The sequence below is a fragment of the Felis catus genome, chromosome A2 (assembly GCF_018350175.1).
Source record: "Felis catus isolate Fca126 chromosome A2, F.catus_Fca126_mat1.0, whole genome shotgun sequence".
Taxonomy (NCBI): Eukaryota; Metazoa; Chordata; class Mammalia; order Carnivora; family Felidae; genus Felis; species Felis catus.
Window position 1 is genome coordinate 149,761,504 of NC_058369.1, and position 24,730 is coordinate 149,786,233.

Here is a 24,730-nt window from a genome sequence, read left to right on the forward strand (position 1 = left end):
CCTTGTGCTAATTGGTAAACAGTATGTAGCTTTGAGGCCACCAAAGTACAGAATGCTATCTTCTTTTATCAACCTATGATACTCGATAAATTATTTTTTCAAATTGAAAAAAACTCTCCCAAGTGATATTCAGCACAGCATAACTCTCCTTAACCTGGATTCACCTTTTGATAATCAAAAGAGCATTTACAGGAGCATGAGACAAACACAATTATGAAAGTAAAATGAAGGACCTAAATAAAAAATCACAGAACAAGAGGGTAATTCTATTCACTCTTTCATATTTCATTATTTGATAACATCAGAAGATGAATCCATCAGAATGGCTTTGGCAAGTGCAAACAGAAATGCGCTTGATCAATATTTATTAAAACCTTCAAAATGGGAGAAGGAGTTGAGCAGACTTCTTAATGGACTGAATAATTATTCATACAAATGGGGTTTGACCGAAGGCAGTGCCAGACCAAAGAGACACAGTTTTAATTGTACTGAATTTAAAATGCTGATCTTCCTCCAGCCCTGCTGTAGAAAACTTAATTTAAAAAATTATCTGATGGAGCAGAGAGTGACATACGAATCCTTAAGTTGTAGAGGAGGAAATTTCAGCCACGGATATTATAAATTCAGAAGGTGTTCGAAGGTGGGGAGCAAAATTTCTAGCTGAGGGAACAAGAAGAAATTTTCTTCCCGTCTCAGCGACGGTAACCGAGCTTGGGAGAGAGTCATCGCATCAAGTGACGGGCCGCAGAGGAATTCCTTTGTTTTAGATGGTTGTATTTTCTGAAGAGAAATAAAGCAACAGCTCTGGCGGCCGCTATCAAGAATATCGGGATAGGTTCCTGAAAGCAAGGGACACAGCCAACTTTAGCTTTTAACATCTCCTCCGGAGAGACACCCCCCAGGGCTACTGAAGCATGGTGGTTATCAGAACTGGGCCGATAGGAAACTGCCTTTTACACGTAGCGCTGTTGGTGAAGGCAGGGATGTGTGTGCCGCTTTATATGAAGAAAATGTAGGTAGATGACCGATCCACGAAGCCGGTGCAAACCTTAGCACAGCAGACTCTCAGGGTCTTACTGCCTCCTGAATGATTTTCTACTGCCACCAGCTGAGAGAATTTCTACACTGTCTTTTCTAAAGACCATACTTCTCCTGGGATGTCCTGATCAGAACAAAACCCTGCGCACAATCCGATGTAAGAAATGTCAACACACACACACACACACACACACACACACAAAACTGTCCCTTTCGAACGTAAATCTAATTCTGCCACTAACTCCCCAAAAATTATTTAGCTTTTCTCTACCTGAGTTTTCCCATTCCTGAGATGGAAGTAACTTCGCCTATTTCAAATTAGAATTTTCAATCATGTCTGTAATAAACTCTAAGCTCCTTTGAAGGGGAAGACAAATGAGAGCAATTATATTATATTTTTGAACAAACTAATTTATTCTTCTGACACACAGGATTACCATCCATTTTATTATTGGTCTGGAAAGTACACATCGGAGCTAAGTTTACGCTTGTGCGGGATGTTTCCAAATCAGTCACTGCTGCGTCTTGCCTGCTGCAGTTTAGGGAAAATCAGCATCAGCTAATTCTGATGGAAGCCCGGGATTTTAAAGGACCGAGCAGAGGACGCTGTAAAGGTTTTAAAATCAAAAACTGCTTAAATAGCGTCTGCTCTGACCTCTTTGTTTTTCATATGGGAAGCAGAGGTCCAAAGAGCCAACAGCATTTGCCCCAGGTCACACAGCTAGTTAGAGGGGAGGGAAAGACTTAACCAGAATCTGAGCTTAGTTGATCTCTTGAGTATTTACTTCTCTAAGTCTTCCTGCTGTAACCACCTCTTAATTATTTACGGGATGCTTATCCAGTTTATGGATTATTCACTTCCTTTCCTTTCTCTTTTTCCATTTCCCTGCCTATTACCATGTATGCCATTGAGTGAACAGAGAAAACAGGAGTTGAATGTTTTCCCCAACAGTTTAGTGACCCCTCTACTACTGAGTTTTTTGGGTTTTTTTTTTTTTATTAAAGTTCTCAAAATGCTTCATCTGTTGGCTAAAAAGAATTGGGGGAGGCTACTGGCGATACTAAGTTCTATTCGGGTAAGATCTTCCTCCTTCAAACCTTAATATTTAAGAAGTCAGCTTCAGTGCCTAATTCTCTTGTTGACATCAACACTATCATTATCTTTGGAAAGACTAGAGGAGAAAGTCTTCACAATGAAATTACGTAATTATCCCTCTTCCTCCAGGAAGTAACGAGTCAGAAGGGCAGCCAACTTTTGGAAAGAAAGGTCACCTTGTCCATTTCCTGCTCAGGAGCGGGGGGGGGGGGGGGGGGGGGGGGGGGGGGGGGGAAGCAAGAAATAGAGAGGTGATAAAGTGAAAAAGCCAAAACTCGTTTCTGTTAACTCTTGAATGCCGACTTGACAATATGACTTCATTATTTGTTTTAGAGCTCTGAATTCCCAGATCAAACCCACTGTTATTCAAATATATCTACATCGCCTGGGTGGCTCAGTCAGTCGAGTATCCAACTCTTCATGTTGGCTCAGGTTATGATCTCACAAACCGTGAGATCGAGCCCCGCGTCCAGCACCGCACTGACAGCACAGAGCCTGCTCGGGGATTCTCTCTTCTCTCTGCCCCTCCCCCGCTCATGCTGTGTCTCTCTCCCTCTCTCTCTCTCTCTCTCTTTTCCTTCTTTCTCTCTCACCCTCGAAACAAATAAACTTAAAAAAAAAAACAGCTACAGAGTTTGTAAATGAATTTTTGAATTGCTACAATACTGGCTTGTCCCGTTACAACGGAAGGCAGAAGTGTGTGAATTTTATTTAGCTCATCTGACTTAAATCGTGACTAAAATTTGCTATACAGGTATTCTTTGCAGTTAGTGCTTTTTCACAGTTTCCAATATTTCCATGTTATGGTGGCTTTGCAGTGCGAACTGGGTTCAGAGTCCTTGATTTTGAGGCCACAGATGAATCAGTGATGCTCACTGTAGCTCAGTGTGCTCATCCGGGCGATGTGGATGATTGCACTTCCTACTGCAAAGGGTTGAATTTGCCAGTGCACCTAAAAGCTAGACATTAATGTGACCTCAGTCCGGACAGATTCTAACACCCGGCATGAGACATAGCTGGGTATCCATGACAAATGCAGTTTTCCTTCAGGGGTTTAGGACTCTGAACCCCACCCCATAAAGGGAAGCAGATGGCAGAGGTTTCCCGGGGACTGTGGCAGCCCCCAATCAGCACCTTCTTTCCACCCCCACCCCCAGGCTTTGGGGACCGACCACCTGCGGTTGCTGTGTGGGAATGACTGGTTGTATTGAGGCTTTCTTTCCTCAGTTTACACAGAAGAGAGCTGAGACTGTTTGCAAGATCTTTCAGAGAGGCAGTGGTATCTTTTACAATGAGTATGGAAGAGTGGGAGGTAGAACCCCCAGGGTTGAGAGACTAGAATGCTCCTTCTTGTTTATAGAAATTTCTGAAGAGCTCTTTTTTTTTTTAATTTTTTTTAATGATTATTTATTTTTGAGAGAGAGAGAGAGAGAGAGAGACAGTGTGAGCAAGGGAGGGGCAGAGAGACAGGGAGACACAGAATCCGAAGCAGACTCCAGGCTCTGAGCCGTCAGCACAGAGCCCGACACGGGGCTCGAACCCATGAACTGTGAGATCATGACCTGAGCCGAAGTCGGATGCTTAGCCGACTGAGCCACCCAGGTACCCCCTGAAGAGCTCAGAATAAGAAAAGTATTCATACTCAAAATATACAAAAAGATCAGTACAGTTTGCTTATACGTATGTTCAGACCTATGTGCATTAAAAACCAATAAGTAGGTGAAAAATGGTTTCACTTCATGAATATTAAAAGCATATGAGGAAGTAGGTGCTGCCATGGGTTCTTGGTAGGAAGCTAACTGATGCAGTTTTTGTAGAAAGCGGTTTGGCAGCATTGCTGGAGTCCGGAACAGTATACTTACCTTTGACTAAATCTGCTCTGGAAATCCGTCCTCAGGAAAGAAAGTTTTTTTGGTGTTTTTTTTGTTTTGTTTTGTTTTGTTTTGTTTTTTTGCTTTTAACGTTTATACGTTTATTCCTTTTTAAGAGACCGAGCACAAGTGGGGGTGGGGCAGAGAGAATCCGAAGCAGACTCCGGGCTCAGCTGTCAGCACAGAGCCCAACGCGGGACTTGACCCCACAAGCCCTGAGATCATGACCTGAGCCGAAGTTGGACGCTTAACCGACTGAGCCACCCAGGCGCCCTAGGAAAGAAAGGTTTTAAAATTAGAAACAAAGTGTCCAATAATCTGTCAACCCAAATATTTCAACTGTAATAGAGAAACTGGTAGAGCATTACTTATATATGGAAAACAAAACGTGATGGAAATGTGCAAACGGGGTATGTCTTTATAGTAGAATTATAGAAGTACTCTTTTAACCGCTTAATCTTCGTATTTAGTCTGTATAGTCTATACGACATGTATATTTCCCAGTCAGCAAAAGATGAAATTGACTTCATTTTAAAACTTTAAGAAGGGGGCGCCTGGGTGGCTCAGTCGGTTAAGCGTCCGACTTCGGCTCAGGTCATGATCTCGCGGTCCGTGAGTTCGAGCCCCGCGTCGGGCTCTGTGCTGACGGCTCGGAGCCTGGAGCCCGTTTCGGATTCTGTGTCTCCCTCTCTCTCTGCCCCTCCCCCGTTCATGCTCTGTCTCTCTCTGTCTCAAAAATAAATAAACGTTAAAAAAAAATTTTTTTAAATAAAACTTTAAGAAGATCTGCCCAACTTACCAACATGCCCTTCCTATCCTTACTTGTATAAATATTTGCCCACGGAATCAATGAGGAGAAAGAGTTGCAGTTCAATGCCGTTAAAATAAGAAGAAAAAAAAAACACAAGCACAGCCCATTGAAAAAGGGAACATGAGGAAGATACGAGGAAATAATCTGCCTGCACCAGAACAAAGCATGAATGTTGTCCTATTCTGGACTGGGTGCAGGAGACCAGCCTACGTGACATCACCCCACCACTTTCCTGTCCCTCCACCCGCCTCCCTCTCCACTCAGGCCACTTTGGGAAATGCCGCCCAAAGGTGCACAGCAAAGCGAGAGAGAAACCAACCACGGGAGGAAACCACCTCCTCATAGAATGTTCCATCCATCAGGGTGACATGCAACTCCAGTTTCCAGAATAAGATATTTGGGCCACATCTAGCAATTGGCCCCCGAATGTTATGGGCTGTGAAGAGAGTTGCCGTACAAGTCATGAGCCAGAAAATGCCTAAATCAGATGTGTGTTCACTGATCCCATCCTGGCAGCTGAGTGCGTATCTACTACAACCGTGATGCCCAGAAGCCATGGCTGCTATTGTAATGCTTGATGATAAAGATCTAGCTTTCATTTTCCTGGGGCCTCAATAAGTGCTGGTGAATTATTTATCCCAATTGGGTTACATGATTTCCTTTCAGCATGTCGGTGTTCATCATGGAAGCCCATTCTAATTGCAAAGTTTGGGGCATTTTCCTGTTTTCTCCTTGGGGCACCTTGTAGCACCCTTTCTCTATCTCCAATTGCAACTGTTGCTATGCTGATTTAATGTAGCCTTTGCTACTGGGTGCTGTTCTGCAAGATGAATGAATTTCATTCCATCTTTAAATATTTATGTTTCTTTATGATCTAATATATCATCGTGGTTATGGGTAATTTTTTTTTCCCCTAACTACAGAAAAAACACCATCAGTTACCTGTCGATTTTGTTTAATAACTCGGCTTTGCAATTCTGGGGCCCGGTTCATCGGAGGCTCTTGAGGACTCTTTTAGTCTTCGAGTCCACTTCAGAACGTCATTCTGGGATTTATAAAGGTCTTCACTGCACAGAGGATATTGAAACATTAAGGACTTAAGTGGCACGCCCTTTATCACTTATCCCGCTGAAGGATCCAGGACTAGAAATCCAGACATCTTTGGTTGCTTGCTCCCAGCATGGAACAGTGGTCTCTGTAGAAAACCAGCCAGTATCTCTGGGAACAAATTTCATCAGATGTTTCAAAAGAAATCCAATTTCATCTGGTTAGATGGGCTCAATGTTACCTCTTAAGATAAGCGATGAAAATATCAACGTCATAATACAGAGAAACCCAGTTCCTTTGGTTTAATCTCAGTGAAAAGCATCACCATCCCTAATGTTTTTAGGTCCTTGGCTCAAGGAGATGGGCGGCAGTGGTTCTGTAACTCTTTGCACACCAGAGAGACTCCGGCTCAAAGTCCTTTGGGAATCACAATAGCTGGGGTGGGTCCTAAAGAATCTGCACTTTTCATAAGCTCCCAAGCACTTTCTAGTTGGAGAACCACCAGTTAAGAACTGCAACCACCAAATCTCTTCTGGCTTTGAAAGAATCCTGAGCCCCAGATGCTCTCTCGTTCCATTCGGTAAGTCTAGATTCAAACATGTTTTCTTGAGCATGTTTTAAAATGCCTTCTCAGGTAGGTCCCTAAATGGACAGCTCTCTCCCTCATCTGTGCATCTAAGGGAACCCGAATTCGGTGATACAGGGCTTCATTTGTCAAAACAGGGGCTCGTGTCAGGGAGGAAGCCATGGTGTGCCAAGGGACATGCAGAGAGCCATGGGAAAAATATGATGTGTCTTCCTACAGTGTCAAGCTTTTCTTTAAAATAGTATTTTTAGGGGCGCCTGGGTGGCTCAGTCGGTTAAGCGTCCGACTTCGGCTCAGGTCATGATTTTGCGGTCCGTGGGTTCGAGCCCCACGTCGGGCTCTGTGCTGACGCCTCAGAGCCTGGAGCCTGTTTCGGATTCTGTGTCTCCCTCTCTCTGACCCTCCCCCATTCATGCTCTGTCTCTCTCTGTCTCAAAAATAAATAAACGTTAAAAAAAAATTAAAATAGTATTTTTAAGTTACAACAGATGCGTTGTGGAGTAGGGGCGGTTCACACGGGTTTTGTACTGAACATGAAACTTCTGAAAAGTTCCTGACTGTATCTGATATTGGGCTCCCAGAAGTCTGCAGGTTAGAGTTAATTTGACTCTCCTATTAGAAGCACCTCTGTCTACGTTCAAGGTTACCTTTGACCAGTGATTTCCAACTATGTGGTTCCAGGAGGTTAAAGTGAACCTTCATTTACAGAAAATTAGCCCCAAGAGAGGGCTAACCCTCTGCACAAGGATGTTGAACCATTTGCTGCCTGGAGTACTCGTAAACCTGCCAATATAAGACGAGCACTTACCCGCCACTATTTAGGAAATATTCACAAAAGGGTATTCTTTTTTTTTTTTTAAGAGTGTGTTAATTAGAAAAGGAGGTTCAGCAGAGCAGGAAAAGGAGCTAGCCACGTGAAAGGACACCCTTACCGACCACATTCCCATTGTAGCAAAAATGCATAAAATATTCTTGAAATTATGAGCTCCTAGAATGTATTCCTCACTGTAAGGATGGCTTACTTCTCCCAGAGGATGTTCTTTTTATCAAGATGTTCTCGGTGAACAAGAAGCAAACTCAAGACTCAAATTCAGCGACCCTGGTAGATCTGTAAGATCCCTTCATCTCTGGAATTGCCTCGGGCCTTCTGCCGTGGTCTGTCCCTCCATTGAGGCAAAGCTGCCTTTCCGGTCAGGAAGAAGGAAGTAAACTGCCTGGGAAGGCTCCTCTGTCCTTTGCCTAACCAGCTGTGATAGCATTGCTTGGCTCAGAGCCTGCGCTCAGCTTTACCTCCTGGGTAATTGGTAGTAGCCGTGCAAGTCCGAGCCTCAGTGTAGACCCGGTGAGGAACAATATGGTGGCGTAATAATGTTGGTGTTGAGAAGAGCAAATGGCTGCCTCCCCCTTTCCTGACTCCCACCTCCCCCATCCTGCTTCTGCATTACTGGAGACTCGCAGTGATGCACGTGCTCTTCTCTCCTCCGCCCAGGCTAATGGCCTTGCAGCCAAAAGGATCTCAAGTCCCCAACTTCTTGCTAGAATTATAACCAATTCCCTCCCAGACCATTCTGTGTACTGTTGTCACATGTATCTTCCAGAAGCACAACTTGGATGGTGCTTCTGCTCCCAACAGAACCTTGAGAGCTGAGGAAGGGAGGTCCTTTATTGAACTGACTAGGCCTATGGTTCTTTATTAACTTAACTAGCCTGATCATCAAATAGTCTGTCTTCTGGCTTCAACTGCCTTTTCCCAAAACTCTGGTTTTTAGCTGCCATCCCCAGGCTGACCAGAGTCCTCTTTCCAGGAGGAATCTTTGCTTCTGCTCTTCTCTTTTCCCTTAGTCTAGAATTTCTTTCCTGGAAGCCCCGCCTGACAATATGCTACCCCATCCGAAGTCTTCCTTGAATCTTCACCTTCCCCTCCACATGGTGGGCTTTCTCCTTCCTCCGCTATAAATTCATAACATTTATACTTCCCTCCTGTCAATTGGAACATTGTTCTTGTCTTTTTCTGTGAACAAGGAGCGTTGGACTGAGAGTCAGAAACAGGTACATATCCTGCCACAGTCCCTCTCTTCTCTGTGACATTAGACAAGTCCTGTCACTTTACCATGTTTCAATTTCCTTTTCAGAAAAAAGGGAGTTATAGCCCCCTAGGTGTGGTGAAGGATAAATGACACATTACGTGGAAATTCACTTTGCCAACAAAAACACAATCATGGTCTCTCTACTTCTCATTGTCTTTCCAACTCATCTCTGAGCTGTTTGAGGAAAGAGGCTAGGTCTTGCTCATCATTATATACTTCTATTACTATCATGACTTTATTAATACATTATTATTATCTCTGATAATAATAGCTAATATTTATGGAGCATGTATGTTTGTTGGACACCATTCCAAGTGCTTTATATGGATGAATTCATTCTTCTGATAACTCTAAAAGGTATCATTGTCCCACCTTATGGAGGAGAAAAGCATACACTGCACAGAACCTCCAGTGAGTGAGTGAGTGAATGGATGAGGGATTGAATGAGACAAAAATGGTTTTTGCAATGCCTGCCGGATGATTATTTCTCTTCCTCTTGGTTCCGCCCCTACTCTTTTTCTTTGGATCTCCCCAGGTAAATGTAACATTAGGGGAAATCTCGAGTGAACTGAGACCCTGAAAGATGTGAGGTCTCCCCGAGTCTTCATTTGGACATGGTCTCGAGAAGAAAGCTCCAGTGAGGTCCAAGAGGACAGAGAATGTGCTTGTCTTGTTCCCCATTATATTCATAGAGCCTAGAACAACAATGCCTAGTGATCAATAAATGTTTATTGAATAAGGTATTTACAAGCAGCATATTCATTACCACTAAAGCCACATAAGTGGCTGACAGTGGAGATGGTGAACAGTATTCCGTCTTGTTTCCTCAGGCAGTATTACGAGATGTTATACAACACGGCCGACGAGCTCCTGAACCTGGTGGTGGACCAGGGCGTGAAGTACACAGAGCTGGAGTACATCCATGCCCTGACCTTGCTGCACCGCAGTCAGACTGGGGTGGGAGACCAGACCACCCAGAACATGAGGCTGCAGCGGCTCAAGGAGATCATTTGTGAGCAGGCTGCCATCAAGCAAGCCACCAAGGATAAGAAAATAACTACGGTTTAATTGGGTGCACTTCTGGGGGAGGGGTGGGGGTGGGGAGGGGCGGTCATTTTTGTTTACTCAGTCATGAGTAACTGCTTCTTTCAGTAGATTTTTACTCTCCTGACCCCGTTGGTTTACAATTCAGTAAAATAAGTCTATGTGTGTTACTTTCTGTCTCTATTACCAAGATCAAATCAGTGGCTTCTCCAAGCCGGCTGTAGTTTTCAACAAATTCCCCTAACCAAAACAAGACCTCTCCAGGGCCAGGGGAAAAAGTTCTTTTATCTCAGTCCCTGAGACAGACCGCTTTCTGTGTAGCAGCTTGTACCCAGGTCCTAGTCAGTGTATCGCCTCTGCATTTTTCTTTCTGCTGTCTCAAAACCAAGAGCCATCAAATTAATGACAAAAATGGAAGGTTGAATGGCGATCCAACCCTCTTCTTGATTTTTTTTTTTCCCCTCTACTTTCCAAGAGAAGATGATGAGTAGAGAACTTTTATTCTCAGTTAAACATTGTTTGGATGTGAGTGCTTCTTAGATGCTTTACTTGCTCTCAATATGAGCCCCTAGGACTTTCTCACCTTAGAAAGGAGCCCTGGTCCACCCAGCTGAGTGCACGGAAGATGAGACAGCATGACGTTCGTCCTCTGTGCACCCACAGCTGAGTCCATTTTCCAGAGTGCTCCCCGGGGTTATGGGCGTTCACCGCTAGTGGCACACTCGACCCCACTGTGGCTCCCACGTCTCCAAGCACTCCTGATACTCATGGTTGATATGTCACAAGAGAAAGCAATGCACTCACCACCCGGGACACGCCTCGGGAGCACGTGGAGAGGAGAGCAGGAAGGACTTTGACCATACACGGTCATGCCTCACGTTGTGATGGTCCAGAATTGTACAGGAAAAGCAGAAAATTAAAAAATGTTTTGAGAAGCCGAAGTGTTGTGTGTTGTCTTTCTCGTGTTCTTTATTCAGCAGACATTCCCTCAGGGCCTAATATGTGCCAGATGCTGCTAGGCAGAGCGTTAGATACTAGACAATGAGGGAGGATACCTTGTTGTCTACCTTTAAGACAGAGCCCGGACACTGGACTCTGACCAAGACCCTAGTGGGGTGTGCACTCAGGGCTGAGTTAGAAATCAGGGCTGATGGTGGGAACTCAGCAGGCGGCCAGAAGATGGTCTTCCGGAGGGTCCTGGAAGGAGTACTGTAAATCTGTGTGCTTCAGAGGCCTGGTCGGAAAGAAGTTGAACCCACATAGGAGACAACCAAGGAAGAATATCCCGCTTCTAAACAACACCATAGAAAAGTAGTCTATCCAAGAAGCGGGGGTGGGAGAAGGGAGACGAGGGAACCCAGAGCCGACCTTTTTGGTTCGGAGGCCTCCTCTTAGTGGCTGTGTCTTCCCAGCATGGTTTCTGTACCCCCTTCCTCTCCTTCCTTCCGCTCTAGGTGAAGAACCCTGGGGTGCTTATGGGATGCCGGAAGAGCCAAGAGTGCAATTGGTGAGTGCTTAGGAGGGTTTTAGTGGACGTGGAAAGGGACACGGGTTTGGAGGGAGGAGAGATGCCGAGAACACTGAGAACCAGCAGGAAGATGGCCGATGGGCTGCTGCGGGGGAGCGCTTAGAAAAAGGAGAACCCCTGCTTTGCTTCCAATAATGAGAGGATTGAAAAATGTCGGTTCTGTACAGAGAAAATGGCCTATGCCTCTTTGTCCAAGACACTCAAGGCGCAGATTTCTTTGTAGGATCAGTCATTTTTTTAGGACAACCTATTCATTTTTTAGGACAACCCATTGTCCCATTTCAAGGACAACCCATTTTCAAGGACAACCCATGACCTGTTCAGTGGACGGTTGAACGAATGCAGATAGAGTGACATCATTCACAGAAGCCCCAGCCCCTCTTCTTGCCTGAATGTTTTCTCAGCCTGACCGTCCGTAGTTTCTGTTTCAAATAGCTTGGGGAGAAAAACCCCAATACAGCCAAGTTGAATTGGCTACCACACCCGATGGTCTTCCTGCCGAGTCATATCCGGGAATGTCTTAGCACTACCGCATTCATTCAGCCAGAAAGACGTAATTGCCCCCTTAGAGCTCAGGGGATAATGGGATTCACGTGGTGGCAGGCAACAGAGGCAGCCCCCCGTGACGTGGAGCTTATCCTTCCACTCCGATCTTGCCCTCCCCAGAGTTTGTACTTGCCACTCCATCCACCAAGACTGGATATCCTTTCACTCAGGAAGGCATCTCAGAGGATGAAGGACTGAAATCTTCGGCCCGGCCCTCCGTTGCTCTCTTCTGAGCTTTGCCCTCTTGGCACCTCGGGACTGTATCTCGCTGTTCACTGTGCCTCCCTGGCTAGCCAGAGCCATGGGTTGATGGAGCAAATGGATTCCTGCCTCCCGGGTCCCACGAAGGGACTGAGGCCATTGTGTTCCGGATCCTCCCTCTGGAACATAGCTGTGGCTGCCTCCCTAGCACCAGGGCGCAGGTATTTCAACCAGAGGGTGTCGGGTCTCCGCTAGCCCTAGCTGAACTCCACTGCCCTGGAGGCAAATGCGACGAGAAATCTGGCCAGGTGGCTATCCTTGTAGCAGGAGGTGGTAGGAAAACGAGGAAGTGTCCCGATCAACAAGATTGTGCTCGAAAAGCAGAGCGTGTGCCGAAACACACACCCCTGAGAGCAATTGTCTTCATGTGGCAGGGATGTAAAACAAATTGGGCATCATTTGGAGGGAGGGTAATGAGGTACCAAGGAGAGGCAAACAAAGTCTTGGCTCAGCAAAGGTCTCGGCTCTGTCCTAATTAGCCGTAGTTGTTATACGAAGTACGTAATTAATAAGCGTGTGACCAGATGTGAAATACGGCAGAGTCTCTTCCTGAAACGGAAGTTGTGATGAAGTGCACGCAGCTGGAAGGAGTTGTCCTGATCCGGCTGAGGCGGGCAGCCTGCCTGGAATTTTGAAGAGGTGCACTAAGAGGCACACCACAGGTTCACCCCTGAAAACAACAAATCCTTTTCCAACTGGGCTGGGCGGTAATGAGATCTAGCTCATTATCACTGGGTGTAATGGGATGCAAACACCACTGGAACGGAGCTGGAAGTTTCCTCAACAGCGAACTCGGATGCAAACAAGCAGAGAGGATTCTGCCAACGGGGCCGGGCGTGAGTAGGAGGAAACGTGCACCACGCGAGGACCCGCTTTAACATACCTGCCAAGGACTTGTGTCTGTGGTTAAAAATATTGGCAGGACGTTCGCACACCTGGAGCAGGAGCCCCTGGGAAGCTGGGAATGCGGTGACCCGCAAAAGCTGCACACGTATTTTTTCAGCGTACCTACAACATGCGTGTGCACGTGCAACTGGGGAAAAACGAGGTTGGGGTGCCCGGTGAGTGTAGCTCCCGTTATATGCCATCCCTGTTAGAAAAGTGGCCTCAGATTCCTGCTGACTTTGCAATGCATGCTGGAGGAGGAGAGAAATTGGCAGTCTCTTCAGCCCAAATGTACGTACCTAGCAGGCCGAGCTTTCTTTCACGAAGGTTTATTTACTGCGAGCGAAAACCAGGAAAACAGCACCTGGTCGTACTTTTATGACTGCTGTTACGTTATTTTGGGTCTCGCTTCCTGAGCACTTAATATGTGTCAGGTGCTGTGCTAAATGCTTTACCACGTTATTCCATTTAATCCGCAAGGAATCCTGCGAGATTGTTACTAGTACCGTCCCTACTCTGTGGAAGGAACCAAGGCTCGGTTTAAGATGTGGCCCAGACGGACGCCAACACCGGAGTTCAGGCTTGGAACCCCTCTCTTCTCACCCCTTGGGGCAAAGGAGGGACCCGCACGTGCTATATTTGAACTCCAACCGATATCCTCTGGTAGTTTAACACCTTCATCGACTGTGTCCTCTCCTGTGGTTCCCAGAGGACTGGATTGGGGACTGCCTTTCCCACTCTCCTCTGCTGCTCCCCAGCTCGCTGTGGCCGATAGAGCCACAAAACTCTTGGAAACAAGAACTTTCGGCCCAGGGGCTGAGCCCAGCCAGCTGGAGGCCAAAGATGATCCATACCTGGACCACAGGCCGGAACGCCAGCCGGGTGGCGGCTAAATGCTCAGGTTTTAGAGTCCTCTGTACCTTGGCTCAGAATGTCACCTCCGCCTCATATAAGTGGTTTGCTGTGGTATAAGCTGTTAAGCGCCCTAAGTGTCAGTTTCCTCATCTGTGAAATGGGATAATAACAATAACAATAGGGGCGCCTGGGTGGCGCAGTCGGTTAAGCGTCCGACTTCAGCCAGGTCACGATCTCGCGGTCCGTGAGTTCGAGCCCCGCGTCAGGCTCTGGGCTGATGGCTCAGAGCCTGGAGCCTGTTTCCGATTCTGTGTCTCCCTCTCTCTCTGCCCCTCCTCCGTTCGTGCTCTGTCTCTCTCTGTCCCAAAAATAAATAAACGTTGAAAAAAAAAAAAAACAACAACAATAATAATAATAGCTCTTATCCCACAGTGTTAAGGTATAAAATAAAAGAGGTGCCTGGCATATAATAATTATCACATATGCATAATAATATTCTAATGAAAATATTATTATTTTGTCGGTTTCTTTGAGGAGCTACGGGCCCATATCGGAGGACCTGCTCTATGGATGTGGTGTAGGAGTGCAGCCGCCTTGACAGGGTTTGTCAGAAAGGCCTGGGATGTGCTGGGGGGGGGGGGGGGGCCAGGATGCTGCTTGTTGTAGGTGGAAGCTGGGCACCCCCACACAGCAATAGTTCTGACTTTGACTTTGTTATTTCCTTGTTGCAGCCCCCTTTGCAACAGGACGACCACCCTCCCGCTGTCTGCTTCCTCGCCCGCTTCCCTTTTAGCGATTAATGAATATGCATCTCATTGCCTGCTGATGTATTATGCGCATCTCATTAAACTCCGAAGGCTCCACCAGCCTTTAGGGACCGGGTCTTAAGGACATCCGTAATGGCCTTCTGCCTGGGATTTGAGTTTGTGGTTACTCTTCCTGCCCGGGCTGAGCAATGTCAGGTCATGGATTTCTAAAATAAGATCGCAAATTGATCTATGAAATTCAGGTGAGAATATGTCTCCCCCACCCCCCAAAATCAGATCTAGCCCTGAGCTCCCGCTTACTATTCTCAGCACAAGCCTTTAACTGCAGTCATGGTTTCCTGGTCGGGAAGTAGGGAAGAGCCCCCCCCCCCTTCCTTTGCTTTGTGTCGACGTTGCACTGCTAAAGCACGTCAGGAAAACGGGGGTGGAGACAGTATCGTCATCTGTGTGTCCTCACTTCACCCCTGCCCTGGACGCCCTCAACGCATGTGGAACCGCAAGGAATCCACGGCCACCATCTCTTCTCAGCTTTGGGGACCAACACTCCAGGTGGGACCGTTCTCCCCTCTTTGCTCCAGATGCCAAAGCCTGCCTTCCTTTCCACTGCTGGGAGGTCCTGGACCTTTCAGAACAGCAGCCTGCTTAAGAGAGTTTCCCAAGTGACTCTCCCATACCCCCCTTCTTCCTTCTCTGCCCTGAAACAGGAAGTTTGTTAACCAGACACCTGGGGGTAAAGAGAGCCTGGGCTTCGGGAGGAGTCCTCAGATAATCTTCCTAGAAGGTGGCAGAGGAAGGGGATGTTCCTTTTATTCTAATCTGGGCTGGAGCGAGGACCTCAGTTTCTCAGTAGCGCACCTGTTGTGCATTCGTAAGAGCTGGATCAAACTTGAGACAGCATTTGTCCCCACCATTCCGCTTTTCTGAGTGGTCAAATAAGAAGCTCCAAGAGAAGAAAGGGGGTTACGTAGTGACTTCCAGGGAACCCAAATATGCCCCACACTGTTAAGCTACCAAGTAGAACGGTAGAAGGCAAGGCCCTGCCTTCAGAGATGTGACATGTTCACGTGGAAAGAACAGGGCAGTGTACCTGATTTCCTGCTCTCCACCTTCCAGAAATATGGCATTTCCTGGCTCCTTTGGGTTTGGGTGGGATGCTGTGATTCAGTGGCTGAGGAGTTGTGAGGAGAAGTGTGTCATTTTCCAAAGCAATTAATTAGCTGTGGGCGACCCTCACTGCCCCCACTGCCACAATATCCAGGAATGTTCCAGACAGCAGCCATTCAGCATGCTTGGGTCCCAGGAGGAGGCCAGTGCAGAGCAGAGCCCCAGCTGACCTGCAGTGGATATGTGGTGTAAGCATGGAACGAATCCTTGTTGTAGGCTGTTGAAATTCAGGAGTTGCTTGTCCCCGCAGCATAACCTTGCCTATCCTGACTAGGTTGCCCAACAAAGAGGCTGACCATGATGAGAGCAGAAAGAGCGAGGGGCTTTTAAAAAAGGGTGAAATTATTAGCATCAATGAGAACCATTTGAGTGGAGTGATGGGAACAGAAGCCAAATTTAGAGGCTCGAGGGAGAAGAGATGGCTTTGCCAACATCAAGTCCCCCGTCAGCACATTTGCGCTAGAGATAGAAGCAACAGGGATGTGTCGTTCAGTCAAGGAGTGACCCTGGAGCCACCCACTCTATTGAATGTCTTTTACTTTTTCTGCCCCCTTCCTTGAACTCCTGATACTCCTAGTATTAGTGGGCCGTATGCACAGGCCTTAGTTCAGTATTTCTGACGATTCATAGGACAGCTTCTGTATACACCCAACACACACAGAGAAAAATAGAGTAGCATAATGAACTGTTTTAGAGCTTGAAAATGCCCAACCCAGAAGCCACACATCTCTGCTCCTAAATTTTCTCCGAGGTCTGATCATCTTACCGGACCAGCCCCTTTTGCTTTGGAAGCTTTCTATCACAGTGCCATTCAATACCAGTCCCTAGAATTGAGTTTTTATCCCCTGAGAACCCGGGTCCACTCACAAAAAAAAAAAAAAAAAAAAAAAAAACCATGAAGACCGGCAGAAAAATCTAGTTTTCTGTTTTTCTACCCTCTCTTCAACAGCTCAGAGTTCCTTGTATTTCTCTGATGTCCCAGTGGGAGTAAATGTTAATGGTTTTGAAGGAGATCTGAAGATAACAATTTGAAAGTGAGGAAACATAACACTGAAATGCTGTCAACTCAGCTAATTTTAAGGACAAATAAAACACAAGGTACTAGGCCTTTTGGTACGTGCAAAGCTATAGTTCCCTCATCTGCAAGATAGCAAGCGTTCAACTGTTTTCACAGGGGCTGTAGAAATTCTTAAGTTTTGCAGGTTTATTAACTCATCCTTTGCTTGAATTTCTATTTCCATGTTTCCTAGGTACAGATAGTCATGGCACAGGTCGTGCCCCATCCGACCCCGGAGGCGGTTGCACACTGCCCCAGACCCAACTCAGAGTTCAGAAGGGAAGTAAGAACGTCTCACCCCTCCCCTGAGGACTGATTTTCTTTGCCCATTCTGGCTGCCATAATAAAGTACCAGAAACTAGTCGATGATACGCGACAGAAATTCATTTCCCACAATTCTGGGAAGCCTAAGATCAACGCACTGGCAGATTTGGTGTTTAGTGAGAGAGCCCACTTTCTGGTTCCTAGAAGGCACCTTTCCACTGTGTCCTCATGTGGTGGAGGGTGTCAGGAAGCTCTGGGGGGTCTCTTTGTTAGGGGCACTGATCCCATTCACGACCCCCATTCACCCTCATGACCTAAGTGCATCCCAAAGGCCCCACCTCCTAATCCCATCACACTGGGGATGAGGATTTTAACATGTAAATTTTAGGAGAACACAAACATTAAGGCCATGGCATGTATCTAAACCAATTTGATGCTTGTATTTGTCAGATTACTTTAGTAAACAGCAGTAGAGCCTTCAGCCATATAGCCCCACAACTTTGCCGGCAGGTAGTATGTGACAATGTAAGCAGGCCACGGGCAACATTTATTAGCAACCTCATTAGCAAGAATAAAAGTCATCTTTCAACATGCTCTGTAAGTTCAATGAATTCCCCACTCTCTGTCCCTACTCTCCAACCACCACTGTTACTAGAACATTCATTCCAAGGCAAACACAGCAATGTTTTGTCAGCAGGATCCACCTCACCTTCTAGTCAGATCTGGAGACAGAGTTCTCTGTTAGTTATAGGGGATCCAGGTCCTAGAGTCTAGTTCCATAGCTGGATGTCCTGGGTTTACTTATTTTTAAGCTCCTTCACGAAAAGGTGGTAAAGCCTATAAAGTCTTACCAGCCAAGCACGTGTCTTGAACACATTTCACCATCCACTTCTAACCCCTCTCATGTTTGGGCTTTCCTGCCCCTCACGAATATCCCGCCCTTCAGATGGAGAGCCAGTTCCTCCAATGCCACACGTTAGGACATGTAATTGTGTCCTTCCTGGCCATGGATATGGCTTTGCACCAAGTGGTCCACGCGACCATGGGACATGCGACTTGAATTTGTAAGGCAGGACCCAGGGTCTAGTCCCAGCCTGCCTCAGAGCACAAGGGCACTGACTAGGTGCCCCCCTCCCCCGCCCCACCACACACACACACACACACACACACACACAAAAGCCAGACTCAGCCCCAGTCATGTGGCTCTTCTCTGACCCACTGAGCACTCCACCCCACTTACCCACAGTCACAAAGCCTGGTCCGGGGGCCCCATGAACTGGTACACGGAACCCCCAAACCTAACCCCTGTTGCTGCTGCAAACTGGCTCCCTCTCCAAGGGTACGGAGCTTTGTACCCTTATCACACCACCTACCTTATGCTATTAATACCCAGGGCCGTGCCACCAGCTTATTAATAATGTATAGCTACAGCCCCTGACTTAGTCAAGCTACAAACAGCCCTTATTTGCATGATTAGCTCTTACCTTACTGATTAGGAAGTTTCATCCTGCCCCCAAAACCTACCCTTTCTGAATGAACGTCTCTTTTAAAGGGAGCCAGGCTTTCTAAAATGCATCTCAAATCCAAATAAAAAAGAATCAACAGCAACAACAACAAAGAGAGGCCTGTTGTTTTCCTTATGGAATGAGAAGAGAGGAGCTTAAGAAGGTTTTTAAATGTTCAGCGCCATGCTTATCGAAGGAGCTAAAAGTATCTATGGCTGTCAAGGGGCACCTGGGGGATAAAAGGTTGTCCTAGGGCACCTGGGTGGCTCAGTCGGTTAAGCGTCTGACTTAAGCACAGGTCATGATGTGATGGTTTCATGGATTCAAGCCCCACATCAGGCTCTGTGCTCTGAGCCTGCTTGGGATTCTCTCTCTCTCTCTCTCTCTCTCTCTCTTTCTCTTTCTCCCCCACCCCTCCTCCTCCTGTACTCTCTCTCTCTCTAAATAAAGAAAAAAAAGCATGATGACTCCCTTACCTCCTCCTGGTCTCTGCTTGGATTTCATCGGAGTCCTTTACTGACTACCTGTTTAAAATAGCAGCCACTCTCCCATACGCTTTCACCCTTTTCTGCTTAATTTTCTCCGGAGCATTTATCACATTCTGATGTCCTATAGAATCTAGTTGTTAATTAATTTTTTTATCTTTACCAACTGAAATATACATTGTATGAGGGCTGGGATTTTCATATCCTTTGTTCTCTGGATTCCCAACACCTAGACCAGTCCCTGGAACATAGTAGATGGTCAAGAAACATTTTTTACACTATGTGTTAACTAACTTGGATTTAAATTTTAAAAAGTTATAAAGAGAAGGAGGCGCCTGGGTGGCTCAGTCAGTTAAGCATCCGACTTCGGCTCAGGTCATGATCTCACGGCTCGTGAGTTCAAGCCCCACATCGGGCTCTGTGCTGACAGCTCGGGGCCTGGAGCCTGCTTCGGATTCTATGTCTCCCTCGCTCTCTCTGCCCCTCCCCTGCTCACGATAGAGAGAGAGAGAGGAGACACCAGGGATGTTCACACACAGAAAAGGCCATGTGAGGACACAGTGAGAAGGTGGCCGGCCATCTGCGCTTCTCACCAGACATTTACCCTGCTGACCCCTTGGTCTTAACCTTCCAGCCTCCAGACTGTGAGAATATAAATTTCTGTCATTTAAGCCACCCAGTCTGTGGGGTTTGGTTGTGGCAGGCCTGGCCAGCTAATACAATCTACAACACAGAAAATGAATGAATGAATGAATGAATGAATGAATAAAAGAAACATTTTTAGAATGAATGTAGGGGTGAAGAATGAATAGAATTGCAGGACATGATGATTGGTTGGCTGGGAGGGGGTGAGGAGGAGGAAGTGGTAAAGGAGCAAAGAAAGGTTCCCAGGTTTCTAGCGAGTTAACGCAGGGGGTGGTGGGTCAGTCAACGAGACAGGGGAGAGCATGTGGCGGGGGAGAAGCAGGGTTGCAAGTGAAGGAGCAAGTGGATAAATTTGAAGCCATTGTTCCAAAGCTCATGTGTGTGACTCAGCAATTTCTCTTCTAGATATTTGTTTGCTAATCAAAAGAACAGGAAATGCTGTACGCTGAGAGGATCCGCTTCCGTTTGGCCAGCTGGCACACCACCAGACAACCAGGAACCCCATCCAGTGCTGCCCCGGACAGGCCCCTTAGTCCCAGCTCCCTAAGAAGATCTGTGAGGGCCCCATGTAGATGCTGCAGAAGAGTCAGGGTCTAGCTCTGGTCCTTGGCTTAGCCTAAGGCATACTCTCACAGGAGCCCTTGGCTCCCTCTTCCAGTTACATACTGCTGGACGACGAACTAACCCAACCTAGTAGTTTAATCACTTTATTATACCTCCTGGTTCTTTGACTTCAGAGTTTGAGCAGAGACTAGTTGGGCAATTCTTCTGTTCCATGTGGCATCTACCAGGGTCACTCAGGGGTACTGAGTTGTCAGCTGGGCTAGTCCGGAGCATTCAAGATGGTTTTACTCGCGTGACTGACATGGTGGCAGGAATGGCTTTAAGGGTCCCTCCCTGCATTGTCTCAGAGCCTCTCCGTGTGGCTCTCAAGCAGGGTAGTTGGACTTTTTACATGATAGCTTAGGGCACCCAGACACCAAAACAGAAGCTGCCAGTTCTTTTAAAAGCTAGCCCTGAGGGGCACCTGGGTGGCTCAGTTGGTTAAGTGTCCGACTTCGGCTCAGGTCGTGATCTCATGGTTCGTGAGTTCAAGCCCCACATAAGACTCTCTGCTATCAGCACAGAGCCCTCTTTGGATCCTCTGTCCCCCCCTCTCTGCCCTTCACCCAGCTGCATTCTCTCTCTTAGAAATAAATAAGTATTGGGACACCTGGGTGGCTCAGTTGGTTAAGTGTCTGACTTTGGCTCAGGTCGTGATCTCACAGCTCATGAATTCGAGCCCCGGGTCGGGCTCTGTGCTGACAGCACAGAGCCTGGAGCCTGCTTTGGAGTCTGTGTCTCCCTCTCGCTCTCTGCCCCTCCCTCACTTGTGCTCTGTCTCTCAAAAATAAGTAAACATTTAAAAAAAATTTTAATAAGTAAATATTAAAAAAAAAAAAAAAAAAGGCTAGCCCTAAAACTAGCCTTGCATCACTTTGGTCATCCTCTAAAAGTCAAAAGGTAATAGGCCAGTAATAGATCCTCCCTCTCTATAGGAGGAAGATCAAAGGATTTTCCGCCATCTTTAATCTGTCACACTTCCTCATTCGGGATGGCCAAGAGGGCAAGGTCTAGCACGTACATTCTGGTTCTTCTCCTTCTGCCCCTCTACCGTGTGAGCAGTTCCTCCCTGTAAGCATACTGCAACATGGAAACCTCTCGGCTTCTTTCTCCATAGAAAATTAGGCTTATTGTAACAAAACAGAACCCCTGTCACATCACCTATATGTGACACACACCAAGGCCATCGATCTCTGACAGGTTCCTACCCTGGCTTTCCTGGGAAGGTTCTTCATCATGAAAGATGATATAAACAGCCTTGGAAACATAGCTCAGCCAAGAGGGTGGAGTTTCCACTGATCAGGTATTACATTGAGCACCGTATATAAATGGCCACTGTGAAGGCTGTTACTTAGGAGCCAATTGTACATACCTAAGTTATAATTCGAAAACGCTCCCATGGAAGACATGGGTACCTCCTTGTTTATCCAATAACAAAGAGACTTGCTTCTTGTTGGTGTTAAAGACAGCATAAAAGACATTATAAAAATCTCTTAATCAGGACACAGTGGACTACATAAAAGTGCCAGAAGGGCCAGCCAAAGGTGAGAGGATGGCCGCCAATTGGTAGAGCACCACCCAGGCAAAAAGAGCTACCAGGCACATTGAGTGACCTTGTTGGGAAAGCTGGTCATACAGAAGGTCCCAACAAGCTGGCAGACCTTCTTACCACAGGTTGATACCCGGGCTGACCTTGGTTTATCTTCATATCAGGAGAGCCTCCAGCAGGCTTCTTTGAATGTAGATGCCTCCTCACCTTGCAAGGCTAACAGGTGGTAACAGAGGGCACAGGCTTTCCAAAAAGCCAAAAAGAAGACAGGCTACTCTGGAAAAGCATCTGGTTCAGCTCTAAAAGAAAGTATTCACCAAAAGGACAGACCTCCCCCCTTCTCCACTTTAGTTCCATTGCTACATCTCACAAATGCTAATGAATGGACCCTCTGTGCCAGGTTGGCAGGTGAGACTTCAGATTTGAGTTCTGAGTGCAGATGCCATGTGGTGGTTTTAAATATGTCCACAAATTCTCTGGTACTCTTCCTTTCAAGAGGTGGACCTTGGAGACTTCCAAAATGGTGGAGTAAGAACTTCTGAAAATTCATTCTTCCATAAAAGCAGTAAGACTACTTGTAAAAATTGTCAAAATCAACTTTTCCAAACAGTGGAAATTAACCAAAGGCTTCCAACGAACCAAGGAGCACTTATTTAAGAAAAGATGCTGGGAGCGCCTGGGTGGCTCAGCTGGTTTAGCATCTGACTTCAACTCAGGTCATGATCTCATGGTTCATGAGTTCGAGCCCTGTGTTGGACTCAGTGCTGACAGTTCAGAGCCTGGAGCCTACTTCAGATTCTGTCTCTCTCTCTGCCCTCTTCCCGCTCACGCTCTCTCTCTCTCGAAAATAAACAATAAAAAACATTAAAAAAAAAAGATGCTGTATCTTGGTTAAGAACAGCAAATATTGTAGCATTTTCACTTGCACTATTCTAGTGCCCCCTCACCCTGGCTCCGCAGCTGTGAAAAACAGCAGTTTCAAAATCATGGTAACTGTGAGAATAAGCAGTCTTACAACCACTGGAGGGTGGATTGGGTTTGGAGCCCCTCAAGAAGCCCTTCTGCTTCAAGTTGCCACTATTTTACCGGTCTTACAGCTCCATGGAAAGCCCTATTCATAGGACATTGTCATTATTTGACCTGATTCAGAGTCCAAGGGGGGGGGGGTGGGTAGGGAGGGGGAAGGAACCCAATCCCTAGGGCATTTGTCAAAAACAATAAATAGCAATTGTTTAGCATCCCGACAGCCTGAAGTTGGATACCAGTTGGGGCTAACAAGAGCCTGGCCTGTAATTTAAGGGGAAGATCTCAGAAGTAAGTTGTTCATAGGGATCTTTGAAAAAATCCAACATCATCACAGGATCTGGAAGGCCACCCACATGTGCAGGACTGCAAGAACACTCAGGAAAGATACAAGAGAGACCTTATTTCACAATTTCTCACCACTGCCTGACCTTGAGAACCTATACAAGCAGGAAGTTGTAAACTCCAGGAGAATTGGAAGTGTACCCCACAGTGCATGCACACACGCACACGCACGTGCGCACGCATCCGGCACACACACACACACGCAGTGCCTCTTGGGAAAGGCTGGAGACTAATTGGTTCAAAGCATTTATGAAAATCTCTATTCAGTCATTAGCTTGACCATTAAGTTAACTGAACACAGAATTTAGGGGTCACACATGAGAGGGAATACATATCTGCAGAATTTGTCCAGGAAAGTTACTGAACAAATGAATAACAAAACAGCAACAACAACCTTGGTTGAGGAAGGCATCTGATTTACAGAACTGCCACATTATATTGATTTTAAATGTCCAGTTTTCAGTGGGTATGAAGTTCCTTTTTAGGGTGATGATAATGTTCTGGAATTAGATAGCGGTGATAGTTGTATACCTTTGTGAATATACTGTACCTTGCATTGCCCAGTTTAAAAGTGTGAATATTATGGTTGGTATGTGACAAATCTCCATGAGGTTTTTTTTTAAATTTTTTTTAACGTTTATTTATTTTTGAGAGAGAGAGAGAGACAGAGTGTTAGTGGGGGAGGGCAGAGAGAGAAAGGAGACACGGAATCTGAAACAGGCTGTAGGCTCTGAGCTGTCTGCAACATAGAGCCTGACATGGGGCTTGAACTCATGAACCATGAGATCATGACCTGAGCCAAAGTCAGATGCTTAACCGACTGAGTCACCCAGGCGCCCCTACCATGAGGTTTTTTAATGTCTAGTTTTCTTTCTTTTTTTTTAATTAGTGAGTGAACGAGAGAGAGAGCACGAACACGGGAGAGGGGCAGAAGGAGAGAGAGAGAACGAGAGAGAGAGAGAGAATCCCAAGCTGGCTCCATGCCAAGCACAGGGCCTGACATGGGGCTCACTCACACAACCCTGGCATCATGACCTGAGCTGAAATCAAGAGTTGGACCCTCAGACAACTGAGCCACCCAGGTGCTCCTAATGTCTAATTTTCAACAACAAAAAAGAAAATTATGAGACACACAAACAGGAAAGTATGGCCCATACACAGGAAAGAACATAGTCAATAGATATTGTCCTGGAAAGCTATGTTGAGCTTACTATACAAAGACTTTCAATCGGCTATTATAGATATGTATAAAGCACTAAAGGAAACCATGTCTAAAGAATTAAATGGAAGCATAAGAATAACATCTCACCAAATAGAGATTATCAATAGAGATTATTTGTTTTAAAGAGGCAGAGCTTAATTCCCCTACCCTTGATTTGGGCTGCAGTTAGCAACTTAATTCTACTAAAAAGAATATGGCAGAAATGATGGAGGTGGCCATATTAGGTACTAAAAACACTGACACTTTTCCTTGCTCTCTTGGATTACTTGCTCTGGGGGAAGCCAGCTGCTGTGTCATGAGAACACTGAAGCAGTCCTATGGAGAGAGTCGCATGATAAGGAACTGAGCCCTCTTGCCAATAACCATGTGATTGGGTCATCTTGGAAGCAATCCTCCAGCTTCAGTCAAACCTTCAGATGACTCTATCTCCACCAACGGACATCTCA

At 46.3% G+C, this 24,730-nt stretch overlaps 1 protein-coding gene and 1 long non-coding RNA gene across 3 annotated transcripts in view; both read left to right on the forward strand.

Annotated features, from left to right (window-relative positions):
• Nucleotides 1-10,515, forward strand: part of EXOC4 (exocyst complex component 4) — a 750,068-nt gene extending 739,553 nt beyond the window's left edge. The window contains exon 18 of the mRNA XM_003983067.5: nt 9,367-10,515. Coding sequence (XP_003983116.1) covers nt 9,367-9,604 — 238 coding nt within the window. The 3' untranslated portion in view covers nt 9,605-10,515. The remainder of the gene's footprint in view (nt 1-9,366) is intronic.
• Nucleotides 10,516-14,059: 3,544 nt separating this feature from the next.
• On the forward strand, nt 14,060-18,715 carry LOC123384039. Of its 2 annotated transcripts, XR_006594591.1 has the most exons (4): nt 14,060-14,257; nt 14,387-14,664; nt 16,536-16,684; nt 16,837-18,715. It is a non-coding gene; the product is annotated as an uncharacterized LOC123384039 (long non-coding RNA). The 2 variants fall into 2 exon arrangements; XR_006594590.1 differs by having other exon boundaries at nt 14,387-16,684.
• Nucleotides 18,716-24,730: the final 6,015 nt, after the last annotated feature.